Source organism: Petaurus breviceps, unplaced genomic scaffold, assembly GCF_028583685.1.
Source record: "Petaurus breviceps papuanus isolate PSGF00001 unplaced genomic scaffold, PetGlider_PUasm1.0 98, whole genome shotgun sequence".
NCBI lineage: Eukaryota > Metazoa > Chordata > Mammalia > Diprotodontia > Petauridae > Petaurus > Petaurus breviceps.
This window is the reverse complement of record NW_027187460.1, coordinates 53,223,449-53,247,071: the sequence shown is the minus strand read 5'-3', so window position 1 is coordinate 53,247,071 and position 23,623 is coordinate 53,223,449. Positions and strand designations below refer to the sequence as shown.

General features: G+C 36.7%; 1 protein-coding gene across 3 annotated transcripts in view; it reads right to left on the bottom strand.

Moving 5' to 3' along the window:
* The window catches only part of ANGPT1 (angiopoietin 1), a 345,693-nt gene that overhangs the window by 98,344 nt on the left and 223,726 nt on the right, over positions 1–23,623 (bottom strand). For 2 of the 3 annotated variants that reach the window (XM_069080906.1, XM_069080908.1), the window contains one exon: positions 20,546–20,778. In XM_069080906.1, coding sequence (XP_068937007.1) covers positions 20,546–20,778 — 233 coding nt within the window. The remainder of the gene's footprint in view (positions 1–20,545; positions 20,779–23,623) is intronic. The other variant, XM_069080907.1, reaches the window with a different exon arrangement.

Genomic DNA, 23,623 nt, shown 5'->3' with positions numbered 1-23,623 from the left:
CTCTCTCTCTCTCTCTCTCTCTCTCTCTCTCTCTCTCTCTCTCTCACCTGTCTCCCTATCTCTGTCTCTATATCTCTCTGTATCTCCCTCTCCTCTTTCTTTCTACTTCCTGTCTGTCTGTTTCTCTCTGTCATCTCTCTATTTTTCGATCTATATAAAAAGGGTACACATCTCCCTTGGAGGTTTACAAAGTGTTCCCCACAATGATCTTTGAGGTATATAAAGAGAATAACATAAATCTCCATTCTTTAGATGAGGAGATTCAGAGAGATTAAGCAACTTGGCCAAAATCACATAATTAATGAGAAGACCCAATCCTAGAATCCACATGTACTTATTCTAAGTCCAATTCTCTTTCCATTCTATAAAGAATAGTTATTTATGTACATGCTATCTTTTCAGCTAAACTTAAATTTCTTATTTAATTAATCTTTAAATTGTACTGGCACATTATTCAATATTTATTTGTCATATTTAAAATGACTGGTTGAATAAGAAACTGACAAGTGAATATTTTAAGTTAAGGAGTTTGAACATGTGTGGTTCAAAACAGAGAATCAAAGGTTTCTGGCTAGCAAGTTCCAAGCTGAGTAGAATACTTACTGGCCACAACATTGGCTGTGAACGAGTAGAAATGGTAATGAGAATATTAGCTATCATAATAAAAATGAAGCAGCTAGTTTTCTTTGGGAACCAGGGAAGTCAACCCAGAGGTTTCACTGTAGCAAAAGAAAAGAGAAAAGAAACTCTAACAGAAATGATCATTCTTTCCTTAAGGGTTTGTATACAGGCAAATCTCTGTTATGCAATAGGAAAGAGTGGGAAAACTAGCAGGTGGATAGCTCCATCTATCACCAGCAATCATTCACTCCCTCATATGCAACCTGAGATCCAGACGTGACCGATTATTTACTTTATCCAATTTTGTCCTACACCTGCCAAATCAATTAGAATCCAATCCATGTAACTGCCATAAGACTGACCACAGGCAAAACCATGAAAGCCAAAGGCTCAGGGTCATTTCAACTGAGTTGAACCCTCAAGGGAAAAAAAACAACCTTTTCTGGAATGTAGAACTGGCAATTACTAATCTTAACACTAGGAAAGATCAAGAAAAACAATTAGCCCTACCAGCAAAGGACATTTTCAAAATGACAGAAGAGAATCCTATCCATTTCCTCACTAAAATTGCTTTAAAGTGATAAGATCTTTTGGGGGGGGGGAGAAGAGTATGGTATTCTACATTGCTCTTCTTAATGTTGACTTAAGCTTAGTTTAATCCTCATTATTGACCAAACACTTATATTTGTTTGGTTTTGTCCTATGTTTAAGCTTAGAGATGAATGTCTTTTAAAAGTATAAGAGTATTCAGCTTTTTCTCCAACTCCAGCTAGGGAAAGATGCCCCTAATATACCTTACTGATGTTATATCTGCTTAAGCAAAACTCAGAAATAACACTTAACATAAGCTAATTCAGGGAGGAAACAATCAAACAGACTAGTGAGATGAAACAAACCAACTGTTGAATTTAACTGGAAATTTTAGGTTTTAAACATGTGGGCAACATATTGGTATTTCCAGTACTATAGGATTCCTCTTCTTTTTATTTTCTTTTGGTATGGAAACATTACAGAATATGAATTTAGGAGCAAAACATTCTGCATTTTAGAAAGAATATAGGATTATTCTAGAAATATTACTGTACCTTCCCCAAAGTTCTGATAACTGTGTATATGTATGTGTGTAGAAAAAGATAATGCTACCTTCTAAACAAGGGGTGGAGAATCTGCAGCCTTGCGGTTATATGAGGCCTTCTAGGTCCTTAGGTGCAGCCTTTTGACTCAGTCCAAGTTTTACAGAACAAATCCTTTTATTTAGGGGATTTGTTCTGTGAAATTTGGATTAAGTCAAAGGGCCACACTTGAGGGCTTCAGGGTTGTAGGTTCCCCACCCCTGTATACCTATCACCTCTTAGAAAAAAGTTTTGAGGTTGGTATTTCCACCAATGTAGAACATGTATGCATATCTGTATCTTTTTATATATGCACATATACCCATATTGTAGGTGGAATCAAACTCCTCCCAATACTTTCCTCTATTAAGTGTAGAAACTGGACTCTCAGTTCACTCCACTTTGCATCTGCTGCTATTCCTGGTTTCAAATCCAGAAAAGAAGATGCTACTTGGCACTCTGCCTCCCCCTTCCCCCACTACCACTTTCCTGTCTCATTTGTATTATCTCCCTCCTCCCCAAATAGATTGTAAGTACCTTGAGGGTAAGGACTGTCTTTCTTTTTGTTAATTGCATCCCCAAATCTTAGCACAGTGCCCTGGAACATAGTAGGCACTTAATAAATAATAATTATTATAATATGCTATGACATGATACAATAGATATGACACGATATGATATTATAATTAATATAATATAATAAATATTATATAATGTAATGTAATATATAATTAATAAATGTTGACTGGATTAGATTGGATATACATACATACACACACATACATACAACATCCATGTATGTTAAATATGTAAAGCTATCAGTTACTCAGTTACCTCCAGTATCAACTATAAAATCTTTTATAACCCTTCATAACCTTTCCTACCTTTCCAGTCTTCTAACACCTTCTTCTCTTTGAGTCTTCTCTGCTCCATTGGCTTCAGCCTCTTGCTGCTCCTTACCCAAGATCTTCCATCCCCTAACTATGGGCATTTTCAGTGGCTGTCTCTCCTGCCTAGAATGCTCTCCCTCTGCATCTCCACCTCAAAACTTTCCAGCTTCCTTTGAATCTCAGCTAAAGTCCCTTTTTCTACAAGAAGACATTCTTCATCTCAGCACATTAATTCTGAAATTATGTTCAATTTACCCTGTACATTACCTTGTCTGTACATAGTTGTACATTAAACTGTGGGCATGTTCAGAACAGAGATTTTTTTTGCCTTCCTTTTCATTTCCAGGCTTAGCACAGTCTCTAGCACACAGTTGGCTGGTTGGATGTTGCCCTTCATTCTCAAAGAAGACCAAAATGACATCACTATGTTAGAGTCATTACAGTGTATCCAACTATGGCTGATAAGAACAATACAGCACACAGCAGGCACTCAATAAATGCTAGTTGACTGACTATTCTAGTTCTATGTTCTCTTTCATAGAGGAAATAATAAACTTGAAATCTTCAGTTCCATAGCTTAAAAAAAGGCACAGTTGCCCATTTGCTTCCTCAGAGAATAAATCTTTTAGAAGCACATTATCTATTTACAAAAATTGTAGACCACTTTTGAAATGCAAAAATATTCTTTCCTATATTCCCCATGAGATGTAGCATGGTGTGTCAGAAAGAACAGTAGATTAGAATCAAAAGACTCTAGATTGACTCTTGAAAACAAGAGTTCTAGGTACGACAGTGGTAAGTCACAGAGAATTAGTTTACTTCTCTACAAAATGGAGAGAATACTTGAACTGCCTAATACTCGGAAATGTGGCCAGCAGAAGCATTATAGAAATGCAGATCTTATAAGAGCAATAGCAGTGACTAGTGTTTAGCATAGTGTATATAATCTATTAATATGTATATATTATATGTGGGGCATTTTGTGCTGTGCAGGACTGAAACTTCACTCTAATGACTCATTGTAGCAATCAGATAGCCATCAGTTCTTGAAGATAGCACTGGCTAAACTTATGCTATGGTATGTCCTATCAAGTTGGTTATGGACTGTATATCTGTTGGCTGAGGACCAGCCTAGTTAAGTTTGGAGAAACTTATCACTAGGTTGTCCATAGAATGATGGATTTTTTCAGTTGTCTAAATCCTTAAAAGCCTTCTACAGACTGCAGTTCACATCACCAGAGAGACCGTTCACACCAAGAAATCTTTGCTCTTTGAAGTATACATGTATACCTCTATTCAAGCCCTACTCTTATGCTTACACTGACCTGGATTCCCAAAGGCCATACATACAATCTACAAGTTCTAGCATTTGCTATCAAGCTGAATAGGCCTTTAGTCAAATTCTAGTAATGTTTTGTTTGTCTTCTGTCAAAAATCCAGGTTATGTGAGTAGGTAGGGTATTGTCACCAGAAGGTTGGTTGCCACATAGCGATTTTTATTAAAGAATAGGGGTAGGGAGAGGCAGCTAGGTGGCACAGTGAATAGAGCACTGGCCCTGGAGTCAAAAGAACCTGAGTGCAAATGCAGCCTCAGACACTTGACACACTAACTAGCTGTGTGACCTTGGGCAAATCACTTAATCCCAATTGCCCTGCCTTCCCCCCCCCAAAAAAAAAAGAATAGGGATAGGGAGATGGAAGATCTCATGAGAAGCAGTGTTGTACAGTGGCTAGAAACAGGCTCAAAGCCAGGAAAACCTGGGGTGAAATCCTGCCTCTGATGCATACTGGCTGTGTGACTCTGGGTGAGTCACTGAAACAGAGTTCTAGAAGGCTCTCCAATACTTTAAGTGCCAGGGAAGGCATCCACCTCTATTGGTAGAAGAATTTTCCTTAATTGAGAATACCAAGAAAATCACAGTCTAACCTCAGTATGGAAAAATTAAGAATTGTAAATATGTTCCAAATTCTAAAGCAAACACTCTAAAAAAGTATTTGGAAGTGAAGAAATTGCCCATCAACAGCAAACACTGCACCAAAGACGCAGTACTGGAGGAAAGCTTTACAACTGTTCACAGCCTACAAGGAAAGAACTATACTGATACCTAATTATGTCTCTTTTTTTTTCTTAAAGCTGAAAAGCAATGAAGTGATGAGAGACAGACGAGATAAAAAAGAAGAAAAATTAAGAGAAAAAGAAGGAAGAGAGAAGTACACAGCAGAAGCAATGGTGTGAGATTACAATTGGCAGTGGTAGGGGGAGCAGTCAAAGAAAATGAGAAAGGGGAGGCAAGAAACAGGGCATTAGAAGTGGCAACAGGAGGGGGCGTGGATTGCATTGGCAGAAGCATCAGACAGTAAAGATTAGAAGTGGTGATGGGGGCTGTGGCTACAGTGGTAGTAGTAGCAGTGTCTAAGGATGATGAAAAGCAGAGACAGGGTAGATAAGCTACAGATACTTTGACAGTAAAGAAGAAAACCAGCAACAGAAACAGCAGACAGAACTGTCTTTGGGTGAGAGGGAGGGCCAACAGCCACCTTCAGCTCAAAGACATCAGTATGCCACACAGAAGGCATGGTTACCTGGACTGTTCACAGTCACCAAGGGGGGGGGGGAAGGAGAAGGAGAAGTCACTGATTAGGGAAGTGCAGTCACAGACTTATTCATTATTGCCCAGACCACAGATGATTAGAAATGGCAAATTAGGTGATGGGAAATTGGTGGAGGCAGGTGTTTGCTAATGGTGACAGTACCAAAGAGTGACAGGTGAGGGCTTATTAAAGTGGGTCCCCAATACTGTCTGGTGAGGCCCAAATCAGAATGTAATTATAATTGAGAAATATTGAACAAAATAAATAAAATACAACATATAATGTTAATATGCCGTTTTCTAAGTGAATATGTAGCCCAGGTGAATCCTTACATATTGGTTGGTGGCTCCATTTCTATGGAGCTTAATAACAATGGTGTTATACTATACACAATACTACACACCTCAGAATTCTTTAATAGCATCACATTACATCATATCATAATGGCTGTTCACAATAATGAACTTAAGTCAACAAGAAAATAGTTAAATCAACACATTTCCCTTGTAATTAGGAACTAGGCTCAAAATTTAGGAACCAGATCAATTTTATACTTTCAAAAACTGATGTGATGTTTGACACACAGGGAGAAAAAACATGTTGTTAGTTAGCAAGCATTTATTAAGTACTTTCTGTGTGTCAGATACTTTACAAAGTTTTGGGGATACAAAGAAAGCAAAAGAAGCCCCTCTCCTTAAAGAGTATTTATTCTAATGCTGTTATAATTAGTCAGTTCTCAATCTCAGGTAGAGACACAAATCAAGGGCAGGAAGGTTTTGCAGATCACCAAGAGGATCACTGAATTCTCAAAGAGAACATTAAACAAATCCAGTAGGGAGAGTTTCTAGAACACACATATAGAGAAGATGGGGGTCCTGCCTATTGGCCAATGAGTTTTCTGCCTCTTTTCCTTTCTATTCCTTTATGAGCATGTACACAGGAAGTAAAACCAAAAACTGGGCAAATAGTAATTGAGAACAAGACTCCCCAAGTAAGTTGCCAGTGTTGCATGAACTGAGTGGTAATTTCCAGGGCCATGAGCCTTTTTTTTCAAGTCATCCTAGTACTAAATACTGTAGCCCATGACCTTAAAGAAAAATACAACTATCTGTAGTCTGGGCTAAATCTATTCCCCCAAAAGGAAATAAATAATTGCATTCTTAGGAGTCATGTCAGACTCAAACCTATGTCTTCTTTAGAACTGAGTTAAATTATTATAATATCTTCTATTAAAGACAGAGAAAATAAGGTATAAGATTTCCATGAAAAATGTTAATATAAACACGGGTACTTAATGTTAAGGCTCAGTTAACTTACAGTTAACTGTAAGTTTACTTCATTTCCAACCATATTTAATACATTACACATACATCATATATGTATTATTGTTACAAATGTGTGCTAAACTATAAGTCTGTCTGTCTCTGTGGTTCTCTCTGTCTCTCTGTCTGTCTGTCTCTCTCTTTCTCTAGAAGAGGCAGTATTCAGAAGCAAGATAACCTGAGTTAGAATCCTATCTCTGACACACTGACTGTGACCTAGAGCAAATGATTGAATCTCTCAGTGCCTTAAGCAACTTTCTAATATTTTGAGTTGCAAAGAACATGCTGATCTATATTGTAATAGAGGGTGTTTCCCTACAGAGATCTTTCCTATGCCAGTGAAATCACAAGTACAGACCCCATCCCCATATCACACACATATACATGCACACATGTATGCATAATGTCATAGAATAGGAAAAAATAATACACTAGAGTAGGAGTCAAAGACCTGATAATAAAACATAGCATGAAAAGAACACTGAGATATGAGCCAGAAGATCGTGCTCCAGCCGATCTAGCAGGTGGATGCCTCTGGGTAAGCCCTTTAAGCTCTCTGAGCCCCTAGATGATAGAATGGACATAAAGAACCTTGCACTCTATGTGTCACAAGTGGTCATGAGGAAGATGTCATGCATACTGTAAAGGGCTCTAAATATGAGTAATAGTCAAATCACTTAAATTCTCCCAACCTTTGTTTCTTCATCCACAAAATGGGAGTGCAAACACTGACCTTGCCTGCCTGATAGGCTTGTTGCATGTTGCTTGTTGATGTCAGTTGTTGCTACTTTTTAAGGTATAGAAATACTATAGTGTCACTGTAAAATTACTCTTTGGGGGAGAGCTGGGGCATTCTCAGAGGTCTTGGCAAAGGATTCTGATGTCATCCTGTAAAGCAAAAAAGGCTTTCATGTGTAAACCAGGCACAGGTTGTGAGCCTGACCTTTGAGGACTGACCTAGTTAAGTTTGGAGAAGTTGGTCCCCATAAAGTTGGCCAGCAGGTGATGAGTCTTTTGGCCAAAGCAACCCACAAGACAATGTTCTGGAGGGATTTCATTCTGGGTTTATGGAGCGAGTATCCACAAGAATAAAATCATGTGACAGGAGAGAGAGTACTGAATCTGAAATCAAAGGACATGAGTTTATATCCTACCATTGAGGTATATTACCTGTGTGACCTTGGGCAAGTCACTTAAGCTTTCTGGGTCTGAGTTTACTCATTTGTATAAGGAGAAGGTCAGACTAAATGGCCTCTGACTGAAATCCTTTCCAATCCTATGATTCCATTAATCTTTTGAAGTATTGAAAAATATATACACAGTAGGAGAAGAGCATATGTAAATGTATTTATGGAAAGCCAAATGTCCTCAGGTCATCATGGATGGATAATTATAGTTTTACTATGCCTTTTTAATGGTGAAGCATTCAAATCCTTGTCAAGTCATTCAATAAATCTCTCCTCTATCTCATTTTATTAGTATATTTCAGTTTTAATGCTTAATGTTCCTTCCTAAAGATTTAGTAAGGCACCTGGGAATAAATGAATCTTCAGACTAAATCCTATAAGATGAATCCAAACACAGACTTTGTCAAATCCACAGCATGTTGATTTTTCTTTAACTGACTTAAAAAGAAAAAAAAAAACAGTGGCACCCTTACATGTGTTGGTGGGTTCTGATTGCCCCACAATATTTATTCAGAAGGTTGTTTCATTAATAAAGCAATAGGTGATATGTCAGTGTTTTCTGTTTTTTCATGTAGGTTAATATCCCATGTAATGTGTTCAGTGTGCCTTTCCTGCCCCATTCTCACAGAAATGGTATCCCATACATGTGGAATAGATTAGATGGTAGCTTTGATGACCTGTTGTGGCAAGACAGGTAATTGATTTCTGTGTAAGTCATTAGGAAAGGAAATCGAGTTCTTATGCAATGTGACACACGCACAGGATGTGCTGTACACTACTGCTGAATGAAGAGATGGATAGATAGGAAGATGGAGAAATAAATGAGTGACTGCATAAAATGGAATAATTAAAGTAAGTTTGCTTTGCAACTCAATGTTGGTCAAAGCCTATTAATGGAAGCCAATTACTGTGACTTGATAGTCTCTGATTCCTCCTCTTGTAACATACTTGAAGGAATAATATCTGAATTCTGGAAGAATGTCTAAATGATGTCATGCTATCAGTTAAGCAGTCAGTATTCATTGAGTTCCTACTGTATGAATAACATGTCACTAGATGCTGTTGAGTGATTAAAAAAGAAAGACAGTACTACTAAGAAGCCAGCAACTATTTTTGAGGAACTTGAAGTTGAATTATAAAGGCTGATAAATGTTTAACAATTGGAAACCCGGGAAAAGGGGATGCAAGAAATACATTGAATTTTCTCCATCACTTTCTTAACTCTAGACAATCACTAAAACTAAATCAAACCTTGATTTATAGTGTTTCTCAGTTTCTGAGATGTAAATGGACACATTGAAAATGTAACAATAAGCTTGCACGAGCTGTTTAAAGTTAGCTCTAATATACCACTATCAGTGTGGTTATGTAAATATGACAATGTACATGCATAGTTATATGTATATGTGTTCATATATATACATGTATATGTATTGTGTACATAAGTATATGGAGAAAGAGAGATGAAAGAGGAGAGACAGAGACAGACACACACAAAAAGACAGAAACAGAGAGAGAATAGGTTAGATTGCTTTTAGGAAACTACAAAGTTCCTTCAATAACTCCACCCAAACTTCTACATTAAGCAAATACCCATCTTTTTAATAACATAATTCTACTGGTATAACTTCATGTCTAATATGGAACGTTCTAGTCTCCAAGTAGTTAAAAAGCGAATGTCATTCATAAGCAAAGAGAGAGAGAGAGATTCATAGTCACTGAGAAGGCAGAAACATATACAGGGTGCTATGAAATAGAACTAAACTAAATGATGTCATCAAAATAGCATATGACCAAAAAGGAGGCTAGACTGGCCATGTGCTGAGAGTGACAGATAGCCATGGAACAACTTGGGTGCTACAATGCTATCTTCATAATGTCAGCAGAAAATGGCAAGAGTCCAGAACATGTTAAATGGAACTCCTGTAGCAAACTTTTGGGAAAACATGAACAAAAGTAAAACAGATAATAACAACAGCATCAATAATAATAAATAATAGGTAACATTTATATAGAGCTCACTATGCTCTAGGCACTGAGCTAAGTGCTTAACAATTAATATTTCACTTGATCCTTACAACAACCCTGAGAGGTAAGTGCTATCATTACCCCCCATTTTATAGAGGAGAAAATTGAGGCAGAGGTTAAATGACTTGCCTACAGCCACACAGCTAGGTTACATTTGAACTCAAGACTTACTGACTCCACGTCAGGCACCCTATCAACTATGTCACTTAGTGAAAATATATACTGTGACTCATTTTATTCAAAACATTTTAATTCCAAATTTAACAAGTACCAAATAAAATTAGAATTTCCATTTAAAAAGTAGAATGTAAAAAGGAGGATTTATGTGAAAGTATAAATCCATACTACACATAGCTTTCTTATGTGTGTGTATTTATGTATATGTGTGATTTTGTATGTGTATGTATATCTATGTATATGTGTGTATACATACATATATGAATACATACATACATACAAGTATATATACAACTTTAAAGCCATCTTGCTTCTCTGTGTTTGTCTTGCCTTTCTTGAATTCCTTTTCATGCACTTTTAAAGTATTTCAATAACTGTCTTTTCTTTCATTTTCTTGAGTAATGCTACCACTTTTTTTTCTTCCCTTGATCCCACCCCACCCCTGCTATGAGGGGGAAAATCAATAAGACTTTTGTAATGAATGTAAAGTAAAATGAATCTCATGTTGGTTGCTTCCAAAAATATATGTCTCATTCTGCACTTTGAGTCATCACCTTTTTGCCTTGTGACCTATTTAAACAAATTATTGATGATGGAAAAAGAGAAGTGGACAGAAGAAAAGACAGAGATGGACATATTATTTTTGCATGGCAATTTAACTCTTATAAATCGGTTGTCATAATGAGAGCTTGAGATACCCATAGTCAGCACACATTTGCTTTTGTGCCAACTCAAAATATATGACTGCCAAGGACAACACTAGTTTTGAATATAAATGTATTTGTAAAATCTTACAGAGGAGGATTATAGAATTTGACTATAAGCAGCATTGCCTCATAACAGAGAGACAAATAATGAAGAGTGAAAGTAGCTTAAAGAAAGCCTGGCAAGAAGCCCAACTAATCATAATTATCCTGAGGGCCTTTAAGAATGAAGGTGGAAGATGAACAAAAATAAAAAAAGATCAGTAAAGATTTTTAGTACACTTTTTTTCACCATCATGGACAAGGACAGAGCCTGGAGCTGTGCTGGTGCCTGCAGCATTACTTGGGGGGGAGAGGGGAGGGGAGGGGGGGGCAGAGTCTGTAACTGTGGGCTCAGACTTCCCTCCTCCACCTAAAATACTCAGCTGAGGCCAAAGAACAGCCCAGATGGTTCAGATTAGAGTGTGATTGGTGCCTGTTAATCCAGGAGCCCTGGAACCAGGGATACTCAGTCTTTCTTCTCCTGGCCTCAGCCTCCTCTAGCTTGGGACCACCCCCCCCCATTGGTTCCAATTCAAGGTCCTTTCTGGGAGGGTACACTCCCATCCCCCTTAGTCACTACCTTCCTTTAAAACAAGACTGGGTCTATGGTTTCTGTAAGTCCAAAGCAAGGTAGGAGCACAGGGGTTCCCAAAGGCAATTCTATCTTTCAAAAGTATAAAGGAAAGGGCATTCTAGCAGATGTTAAGGAGCCTGGGTATGAGGGTTTCATATGAGGGTACCTGGGGTGGTACCAATGGAGATGGCTTCCATAGTAATGGCCCCTTCCTCTATATTTTTGAGGGTCAGCACATCCTTTGTAGCTAGCGAGTCAGCTTTGGCCTTACAGAATCCATAGACTCATCCTTATTTCAAAGGCAGGTAGTTATTGGGAAGCCCAGGAGTGTACAGGGCTTTTACCCTCCCAGAAATGAACTCTGCTACTATTTAGTCCAATATACCCTATACCATTACAAGAATTCCCTCTTTATCAGACTCCATGAATGGTCATCCAACCTCTGCTTGAAGACCCCAGCTAAAAGTCAACTATGACCATATTCCATTTTGGGAGAGCTCTTATTGTTGGTTTTTTTTTCCCCTTACGTCAAGCCCAAATCTATTCTAGTTCAGTTTCCAAGGACCCAGCAGAACAAGTCTAAGCCATCTTTCCTGTGGGAACCCTTTAAATGCTTTAAGGAAGCTACCAAAATTTGTACCAACTATGAATACCACCTTCCAGGGCAGCTACTAGAGCTAGTGCTTCTCTTCTCTCCTCCCAAATTATTTTATTGAATTTGTTCTGTCCCTTTAGATAGTTTTAGTCAATGTGGATACTGTGTTCTTTGTTCTATTTACTTTATTATGCATTATTTCATTTAAATCCTTCTATGCTTCTCTATGTTGGTTGCATTTATTGTTTATTAAAGCACAGCAATATTTCATTATTTTATGCACCATGATTTGTTTAGCCATTTCCCATTAGATGGGCTTCATTCACAGGAGGGACTTTGTTTCCAGCTCTTTGCTATTGCAAAAAGTGCCAATATAAATATTTTTATGTATATAGGAACTTTCTTTTTATCAATCACTTTGTTGGGGGTATAAGCATAGTAGTAGAATCTCTGGGTCAAAGGCATGGACATTTAAAGTACATTATTTGTGTAATTCCAAATTAGTTTCCTAAATATTTGTATTAATTCACAGTCCCACCAACCATGCATTAGTTTGTCCATATTTCCACAATCCCTCCCACATTGATTAGTACCATCTTTTGTCATCTTTGACAATTTGCTGAGTGTTAGGTAAAAGTTTGGCTACCTATATTACCTTGTTTACTCATTTTGTGCTTGTAGTTTTATAATTTTTTTTCCTTATTAAATTTCATATTATTAGATTCAGACCGACTTTCTAGCCTGCAAGATATTTCAGAATCTTGATTATCATCCAATATGTTATCTATCCCTTCCAACTTTGTGTCATCTGCACATATGATAAACCTGACAGGTATGGCTTTTTATTAGTCATTGATAAAAATATTAAATGGCACAGGATAAAGGTTAGATCCCCAGGGCATACGCCATTAAAAAACTTCTTTTTAAGTTAACACTGAACAATTATTCTCTTGGGTCTATCCATTCAACCTTTCCTGATGCATTTTTAAATCATTATTTTGCATTTGATAATTTCATAAATTTAATTATTCTTTGCCACCACATAAAAGAACTACCATAAATACTTCTGTACACACAGGCTCTTTTCTTCTTCCTTTGATCTCTTTGAGGAATAGGTCTAGTAGAGATAGCACTGAGTCAAAAGTGCATGAGCAGTTTAGTGACTTTTAGATATTGAATACATCTTCATGCACTTCACAGTCTGAAGAAAATTCTCCTTGGTAGATAAAATAGGAAAAAAATAGGTTTGAATAATCTTACACCTTCCCTTGACCATGATAATAGTTCATGTTTATATAACAATTTTTGTCTTATAAAGTACTTTCCTCATATTCCTATGAGATTAGTAAACAGAATTATTCCCCCAATTTTACACTTCAGGTAACTGAGTCTTAGAGAGGTAAAATAATCTCATTCTGCATCACTAGAGGTGTCTTGCACTTTAGTGATATCACATATCCATTTGAGTATTTTTGAATATGACGCTTTAAGACTTTTAAAGCTTCTTATAGTAAGAGTGTCTATCAGTTTGATTTTTAATTATTTGGGGGTCAAATCTTCCACTGGTGCATAGCCCAATACCACTCTCTAAGACTGTAAATGACAGATTAGCTGTTGATATACAATTGTGGAAAGAGTTTCCAGACCTGGACTTCTTTGCATTGATGAAGCTATAATTCTAGGCCATGATCTTTATCATTATCCACCTCACAATTTGACTACCTAGGAACACTGTTTATTTCATAGTGGAATTAAATAGAAGGCAGGTCTATTCTGAATCTCATCCAAGAGGTTTAGCTATCAGAGTACAAAAGGACTTCCTTTGTAAGATGATTGTCCAATAACCCAGATGTCCAGATTATCAATAAAGAAAGGTGGCAGAGTATGTAGATTTAGACACTGTGTTAAACAAATGATATTATACTTTACTACGTGGTAAAGCTCTTCAGTTGCCATCTTATTATATTTCCACAATAAAATCAAATAATTTTTTTTAACCTCATTCACTCAGTTTTTAGATGGCTTGAGTTTCTAGGCACATTGTCTAAAAAACCTTTCTTTTTGCTGTCTACCACAGGATCACAAAATTATAGTTGAATAGTCCTTATCTACTTCCTAGTCCAAACTTCCAATTTTTTTACAGACACGGAATCTGAAGTCTTGTAAGATTAAGCGACTTGCCCAAGGTTACAAAAGTAGTAAATAGAAAAGTACTTTGACTGTAAATGTAGCATTTTTTTCCACTGAGCCATACTGTTGTATCTATATATTTTACGTACCTTAAAATAGAGTTGTACAAAATTATGCCTCTTCCTATTTCTAGCAATACCATGATGTACTTAGTGCCTACTATGTTTCAGGCACTGTGTTAAGCACCAAGAATACAAAGAGAAGATGCTTGCATTTTATGCCATAAAATCAGAAGGAAGTTCTAAAGAGATTCACTCAATGGTTGGTACAATGATGTTTCACCTAGTAGAAAGTAGGACACGATACAAAATGGTCAGAAAGGAATACAATTTTTATGAGATCTCCAAGAGTTATTATTGATTCTCTTTTAACTGAATTGAGGTGCCATTACCTTGATATATTTACTCTGACCTAGAAGGCTAATCATGATGACAAATGCCCACTGTCCCTGTTAAAACTTCACTCACAGAAGCATGTTTCTGCCTTTCTTCTACTAAATGCTGTTTGACTGTATTCTGGGAATATCTTAGAATCCAAACTGTATTATGCAGTGCTCTGGTGTTTAAGTCAAATAGATCTGCAATGCATGAGATAATGGGTTCTAGAGTTTGATAATGGCAATTCATGCCATCCTAGCTGCTTTCTCCTCTTCTCATAAAATTATGTAGTATTTGAAGTAGTAAAAGCCATAGCTACAAAAGAGAATTAATCACAAAATTTTAATCCCCACCCTACTCCCACTCCTCCACTCCCCCCAAATATGGTCTTTTGGTAATAGATCATAGGAAATTCCTAAAACTGTTATTTTTAAAAATTCCTTTCTTTTCATTGGCTAATCATTATCAATTCACATAAACCTATTTTTCCAGAAAATTACTCCAAAGGCAATTAACAAGAAAATAAAAGTTCATTTCTAAAACCAGTCACTTTCTCTCTGTTGTTAGTATTTATGAACAAAAACATCAGGAAGGGGTGTCACTTTAAAGATATTGTGTAAATTTAGTGATTTTCTTTAAAAATAAACCTTTCCTTCCTCATTCCTAAATTTCTTTGTGAAATTTAAATAGGTGACTTACGATGGTTTTGCCTTTTTTTCTTTTCACCTTATATTTAATTTTATATTCACAGATTTAAAACAAAATATCTTAACCAGAACAATGAAAAGAAATTGTAGTTTTAAAAAGTAGTTTCCTCTCATTACTTGCTATGGCCTGAGACTCTTATCCAAAGGATTTACAAGAGTTCAAATAATCTTGACCAGTTATTGAATGATTTACTTCCTGGGTTCAACAGATACTGCAAGAGTGCTAAATTCCAAGCATATGGCAGTATTATTCTGAGAACAGAGCCAAAACACATCTCAGCATCGGGAAGGAAGAAAATGCCTCATTTCCTCTGGTAAAGAGGCCAGAGTACCAGACACCATAATCAAACATTCCCCAGCGTGGCTATTGTCCTTTGAGAAGGACAGCTGTTGAACCCATATTTGTCTCTGTCTTCATTTTATTTTTGTCAGATGATGTGAGAAGAAAAACAAAAAGACATACACTCTAATAAGACTACTACCTATTCTGTGGCTTGAAGTTCGCCAAGTTTTACTTTGTGAGAATGAGAAAGGGGAACTAAGTAGAGAATTAGACTTGGAGTCTCAGTTTAAACCCTGCCCCATATATTTGGTAGCTGTGAGACCCTAAACAAGTTGCATAGGTTTGCTGAGCTCAGTTTCCCTCATCTGCAAAATGGGAATCTACTTCACTGTTGTGAAGATCAAATTTGCTAATTTACTCAAAGCACTTTGCAAACATTAAAGTAAATGTTGCTTATTATTGTTAAAGCTAAATACATTCTAAAGTCAAATATGAAAATGTGGAAGTAAAACAATGGAAGACACTATAAATCACTACATTCATTATAGCATCTGTCTTAAATAACCTGTGAAATGTCTGACTGTGATTTCTTCCATGACTTTGAACCTTAAGGATTATTTAGTTGAACCCCTCACTTTACACATGAAGAAACTGAGGCTTAGAGAGGTCCAATGGCTTGTCATTAGACTACGTGCTCCTTGAGAGCAGGGACTGTCTCTTGTCCTTCTATGTATCCCAAGTGCTTAGCACGGTGACTGGTATATAATTGGTTGGTTGGTTGGTTGTTGTCATTCGTTCCCAAAGAGGGCCAAAATGACATCACTATGTTGGAGTCAAGTACAACGTGTTCAACTGCAGTTGATCAGACCATTATGAGCTCAGAAGGCTCTACCATAGGTTGGGCACAAATAGTCCACATAAATATTAAGAGTTGAGCTGTCTCTAAATTTGCACATATCACATTTCGCTAGATATACTGCAACTCTGCTTTGCTCATAAGAGCAAAGCACCTTCTTTGATGCAGACAAGACATGCTGGGCAATCTTTTGACAGTGTCTCTCATGTCATGCAATTGATGCCAAAGTTTTTCATGGAAATCTTGAACGTGTCTTTCTATTGCTTCTTCTAATAACCATGCTTCAATCCAGTGAGAAGACAATGCTGTTCCCTGGGATGCTTTTGGACAGGCTTGTCTCTACAGCTGCCAGTGTAGCCACATCTGCTACTTTCTCATTTGCCTGTTGACACAGGTCTGTGAGGTATGTTAAAAATGGTAAAATGGTATGGGTGATGTCTTTTGACTCACACATAAGTTGGATTTAGATGAGGCAGAGTTGTGCAGAGCTGTCTGGCTTACTCTCTGTTCTAGAGTCATAGGAGTCTAATGGCAAGACAAAAGTCAAGATGATTGGTGATTGCTTAACATACAGTGGATGACTTTGGTGTCTTCCATGTCTAATCGAGCTCTAAGTGCTCCACAATGCTTGCTTCAGCTGCCTTCATGTCTGTTGGAACAAATTGTTTTCATCTGCTCTTTCTGCCAGGCGAGGTATGAATATGCTTGGTGTAGATACTCCTCTCTCTCACCAAAGGGGTTGAGACCCCTCAGATACACTCAACCTGGTTTAGACTGTCTGCCAAAATGGTTTAATAGAGTGTGACCACTACACATGCTACAACTTCTTAGAGCCATAGGTGAGAGTTGGATGAATCAGGTGGACACCAAAGGTGGAAATCAGCCCTAAAAAGGGCTTGGCAACCCTTATACCAGAAGAACTAGTCTTCCCTGAATACTGATACACCCCAAAATAATAAAACTATACATAAATATAACTATGTAATAAATATATGATATCTATTTTATATAAAAATATAAATCACATAACTATATACATAATATAAATAGGAACTTAATAAATGTTTATTGACTGATTGCCCAAGATGACATTGCTATAAAGTAGCAGGTCAGACCTAGATCATCTGACTCCATTCCTAGCACTCTTCCATTGTACCACCTTGGTAGAGACCATACATGTTTGACTCTTTTTATATGACTCCAAGATTATCAAACAATGCTCAATAATTTTTTTATGATGATGATAACTTCTAAGGTTTTAATCATGGTTTGACAAAAATAAGGCAATGATGCTTATCTGAAATCTGATGAATGGGAGAAGCTCTTTGCCTAAATGGATCCAATTACAGAACAAAGCATTTTATTTGAATGTTAACTAGGTTTATGAACATGCACTAGACTTCACAAAGCCAAGGGCATTTGGCCCTAGTGAAAATCAAGGTTTCCATCAAAACTAAAATAGAGATTGAAGCTAACATTTCAGTCCACATCCCATTTGTAGTGCCTTCTTAGGCCCTGAAGTAATTAGCCATTTTAATAGCAAGTGGAGAACCACCCAAAGAGTTTGATGAACAAAACCCTAAGGGTATGGTCACACTAACATAGCATCCACAGTGAAATAAGATAGAACTCAGTTGGAAGACAGACAGAGGTCAGTGAAATATTATATGTGAATCTATGAGAAGATACATTTCATCTAAAATAATATAAAAAAAAGATTAGAAAAACTTAGCTCTGTTTCTGAGTCTGCCTATATATGTGACCTAATAGTTGTAGTTACTGACCAGGTCAGAAAAAAAAAAAGAAAGAAATCTAAAAACCTATGATTGGAATCACCCAAACTCTTTCTTTGGAAAGGAGTACTGATTCCAAAATCATACTCTTACCTCTATAAGGTGATTGCTTTATGCTTGAGGAATTACTGTGTATTCTTTTTATTCACAGACTCAAAAGCAAAGTTCTAATATAAACATAAGGACATCTGACCTTTTCAAGAATCCCTAGAAACCTCTGTCTTTGAAATCAAGACAACTCTATCTGAATAAAATCTCAGCATGATAAAGACAATGTGTTTTCAATCTTTCCAGAATGGTATTAGACTCAATACAAGAACAGAATATGGCTCACTCATGTGAATGTTTAATTTTTTTTTAATTCTCATGAACTCTGATAAAATTCTTTGTTAAAGTCATATCAAGGCTTCATTCAAGTAGAACCTCAATGATGCTATCAGGAAAATGGAAACTGGTAAACAGATTGTTTTTTTCTTTCTCAGTCACATTTTTGTCTATACCCAAAAGCTTCTCTGGGAATCTAATATAAAATTTGTTAAATTGCCTTACAATATTTATTACAAACTTGTTTGACATAACTAAGGGAAGGGGAGCCAAGGTATGTTGATATCAAAGTGTAATGGAAATTATATTTAAAAATCAAGTCATGGAGCAGCCAGGTAGCACAGTGAGTAAGAGCACTGGCCCCAGATGACCTGGGATTGAATCCAGGCTCAGACACTTAGCACCCACCCAGAAACACCTGGCCGTGTAACCTTGAGCAAGTTACTTAACCCCAATTGCTTAGGGGCGGCCAGGTGGTGCAGTGAGTAAGAGCACTGGCCCCAGAGTCAAGATGACCTGGGATTGAATCCGGGCTCTGATACTTAGCACCACACCCAGAAATAACTGGCCGTGTAACCTTGAGCAAGTTACTTAACCCCAACTGCTTAAAAAAAATCAAGTCATTATTATGAATATCCTCTAATATGTAATCATAGAGAAAAAGTATGATATCAGGTAATTATTTATATTATCTACTAAATTTGTATAATTCAATAAAATACTCTTCAGTTTAAGAAAGGTTTGAATTTAAAGAATGAATATTTGTTATACATGCTGATAAATACATTAATTAAATGAGTTGTATTAATTTTATGTGATCTCAATTTCACTTTAAATAATTTAAAAGAGGAGAATCTTACTTTCTTAAATAGCTATACTTGATTTTATTCAATCTGATCTCAACTTTCTTGTTCATTCACATGAAGCTGCTCAGAGAATTGGGCTCTCAGAGATGATCTCAAGATGTGATTTTAGAATAACTACACAGAGGGCTGCAAAGAGGTAGATGTGACAGGGACAAGACCAATATTTTTTACTGAGATCTCAAGCTTCAGATCTTTCCTAATGCTGTCAGATAGTAAAACCTTGATAGTCATCAAGTCATCATCTCTGTTAATTGACTTTGTACTATCCTCAAAAAATGCCACTTATTTCCCACTTTTCTTGAGAGCAAGGAATGTTTCATTTATGTCTTTGTATTCCATGCGCCTACCTCATTGCCTGGTCCATCGCTTGAGCTCTAAAACATTCCTATTGAATTGAATTGAAATGGTTGCTTAATGCATTTTTTAATTAAAATCTTCCTTTATCCACCATCATCGCAATGTTGTGCTTTCCAGAGACTTCTCCCCACATATTATAAAATGAAGGGTGTTGGATGTTAAGTTTAAAGGTAAGGTAAGAAGAATTCTGTGAAATTCACAGAGTAATAAGTGGCCAATTAGGTTGGAAGAAACGTTAGAGATGATCTAATTTGACTTCCTCATTTTATCGGTAAAGAAACTGAAATTCGTCCTTTCTCCTTTCATACTAATATCAATTTTTTCTATTCATCCATGTGTCCTTTTTCATTTATTAAATTCTTTCCTATGAGGTTAAAAGTCTTTGCTGCCACATCAGCAATCATGAGAGTATATTTTTTAATTCACTATGATTAAATAGGTCAAAAAACATAAAAGAGGGAGATGGAAAAAATTATAAGGAAGATATAAATATACAAATTGCAATTACAAAGAAAACCTTTTATTTACATATCCTACTCCAAAGCTACTTAGAAGTTTTTGAAATCCTTTTTCTATTCATCCATGTGTCCTTTTGCATTTATTAAATTCTTTCCTATGAGGTTAAAAGTCTTTGCTGCCACATCAGCATTCATGAGAGTATATTTTTTAATTCACTATGATTAAATAGGTCAAAAACCCTAAAAGAGGGAGATGGAAAAAATTAAAAGGGAGATATTATAAATATACAAATTGCAATTACAAAGAAAACCTTTTATTCAGATATCCTACTCCAAAGCTACTTAGTAGTTTTTGAAATCCTTCTAAGGTCAGATGATTTTAATTTTCAACAGCTTTCCATGAAATCAGCTGAAAGTGGCGATTTAGAGTGGATTTGTATTATTTTTAAGCTAAATATTTGAAACCCCAAAGTTAAGAACAAGTCCTTACCACCTTCTTTAGTACAAAGATTGACGAGGTTGTGAACTGTGTCCATCAACTCCAGCTGTTGCTTCTGAAGGACACTGTTGTTACTGGTTGCCCTATTTAACTGTTTCTCCAATTCCTGGATTATGTATGTCTGACGAGTAACCAGGCTTTGCAGGTTCTCCTTCTCTTCCTTTAAAGTGTCCAACTCTTCCTTGTGTCTCTCTTCCATTTCTAGGATTTTGTGTTCTAAGAGACTAGAAACAAAGAGGTAAAATAGCATTACTTAGTTCTGCACATATATTGAACTCCTATCTGTTGATGTTTATGTTTCAGATGCACTTAGATTGGATTTACTATGGGCATACTTTTATTTTTAGAAACATAGATTAAAATACACAGGTTGGCTTTTAAGAAGGTATTTAAAAACTACATACTTAGCAACATATAAAGACCACCCCCTTTTGCCCTTCCTCCTCCCCGGATATAGGTTATTTCCTGAAGGTACCTTAAACCCAGAGAGTAGCTTATTCTGGCCCAAGTAATAATTGAAGCCAGGAGAAGAAATATTATAACTTCCATTCAGGGACTGAATCCAATAAGAAAGATCTCATCTGATATAGAGGGACCGTGCTGGAAAAGAAACATATGCATGGCAATAATCATGGTGTCTTTTATTTACATAGCTCCATTTACCTGGTGTTTTCAAAATATTAACCAAGACTGATGAATTTTCACAAGGCCTGTGTGAGATAATTAAATATAAAGATATAGGAACCATTCTGTCAGGAAGCAATATAACTAAGGTCACACTGTAGGGAAGATTTGGAAAGAAGGCAGATTTCTATACTGTCTTGTATTCTAATCAGTAGTCTAGGTTATCCCTCTGTCTAAATGCCGATATCTATCACAAGGTGAAACTTGAACATAGACAGACAGACAGATGGATAGATAGAGAAAGATAGGTAGATCAAAAGAGACAGAGCTTGTTTTTATCTCCCTCTCATTATCTCCCTCCTTCTCTCTGTCTCTCTCTGTCTCTCTCTCTGTCTCTGTCTCTGTCTCTCTCTCTGTCTCTCTCTCTCTGTCTCTCTCTCTCTCTCTGTCTCTGTCTCTCTCTCTCTCTCTCTTACATTGTCAGTAAATTCTTAATCCACAAAGGTCTTTTCTCCTTCTTGATCATTTTTGGACTTATCTGCTTCATTTAACTACTGACTACTCTTTCCTCTTGGATACTCTTCTTTCTGGATTTTTACACTACTCCTGCTAGAGTGTTTCCTATCTGCCTGACCACTCCTTTGCTCATTACCCACATTATACCCCCTAACTATAGACATACCCCAAAGCTCCACCTTTGGCCCTGTTTCCCTTTTTCTCTATTCTCTCTATGTCTCTATCTCTCTGTCTGTCTTTCTGTCTGTCTCTGTCTCTCTCCCCTTCTGTGCATTTAACCTTCACACATGACTCCCAGTTGTATATACCCAACACCTAGTTTCTCTCACAAGCTCCAGTCTAGATGATACCAATTGCCTATTACATATTTCAAACTAGATGTCCCACAGACTCAACATTCCAAAAACCAAAATCATTTCCTTTCACCTTAAGCCCTCTCATCTTCTCTGTTCTGTCAAAGTTGTCACTATCCCTCTAGTGTCTCAGGTTCATAATTTCAACATTATCATTTACTCTTCACTCTCCCTCACTCCACATATCCAACTAATTGCCAAATATTATTTCTATCTTCTCAACATTTCTCTCATCTGATCTCTTCTCTCCAGTTTCAAACCTACCACCTTAGTTCAGGTTCTGATTACCTCTTGACTAAATTATTGTAACAATCTTCTAATTGGCCTCCCAGCCTGAAGTCTCTCAAAACTCCAATCAAAATCACGTGTTACTGCTGAAGTAATTTTCTGTAACCAGAGATGTGACTCCCTTACTCAGTCAATTCCAAGGGCTTCCTATTGCCTCTAGGATAACATGTGAAGTGCCCTGTTTAGCTCTTAAACCTCTCCACAGTCTGGTACCATGCACATTTCTAGTCTAATTGGATACTACTCCTCTTCATTCACTCTTCAATGCAAGCAAACTAGCTTTCCTTCTTTTTCTCACCCATAGCACTCCATACTCTTCCTCTCCATACCTTTGGATTAGATGTCCTTGCTTTAAATGTGTTCCCTCCTTCCAGGCCCCATAAAGCACCTCCTTTCCTTTAAGAAGAATGGAATTTTTCCTTATTCCCTACTGTTAACTGCCCTCCTTCCCAAATTACCCAATATTTAACTATTTTATGTGTATCATTTATTATATTTGTTTTATATTTATGCTACATCAATTTTTATAATTATTTGTTGCTTCCCCTGTAGAACTTGTGCTCCCTGCAAGTAGGGATTTTTCCATTATTTCTGCTTGTATCCCCAGAGCCTAGCATTGTACCTGGCATTTAGTGGGTGCTTAATAAGCACTCATTGATTGATTGATTGGTGCTTTCAAATGGGACATTTTAATTGGCTTGGACAAAGAAAGACTTCAGTAGACTGATGTCTTGCCTCAGATATGTTGTAAGATCCTTGAACTTACAACTATTTAACTTATTGTATTTGCATAGCATACTGCCTATCACATAGTTGGCACTTAATAATTGCTTATAGTTTGAAATTGATATTCTTCATTTAGTGCTCTAAAGTTTTCAAGTTAAGCTCTCCTCTCAGAATTCTTCACAGGGTACTTGCATTGCATATTTAAAAAAAGGACACAATGCAGAAGCACTTTTAGATCTTAGCAATTGCCTATAAATTAAAAAAAAATAGGTTTTATGGAGTGTCTAATCAACTAGTACCCTACAGGGATGTCCAACTCAGTTTTTCGATTCAGTTTTCAGAAGGTTCACCCAGTCCCTAGTTTACAAGGTGTTATTCAAATAAAATGAACTAGATTATATGCTTATTCTACCTTGGAAAAGGACATGCTGAATCATCCCTGGACATTTTTTAACAGGGCACCAGGGAGTACTTTAAAATAAATTCTCAGATTCCAAAATAGATCATACCTCATGAGCCCAATTCTCTGTTTGCCTGTCCTGGGGGACCAGGCTATTGTAAT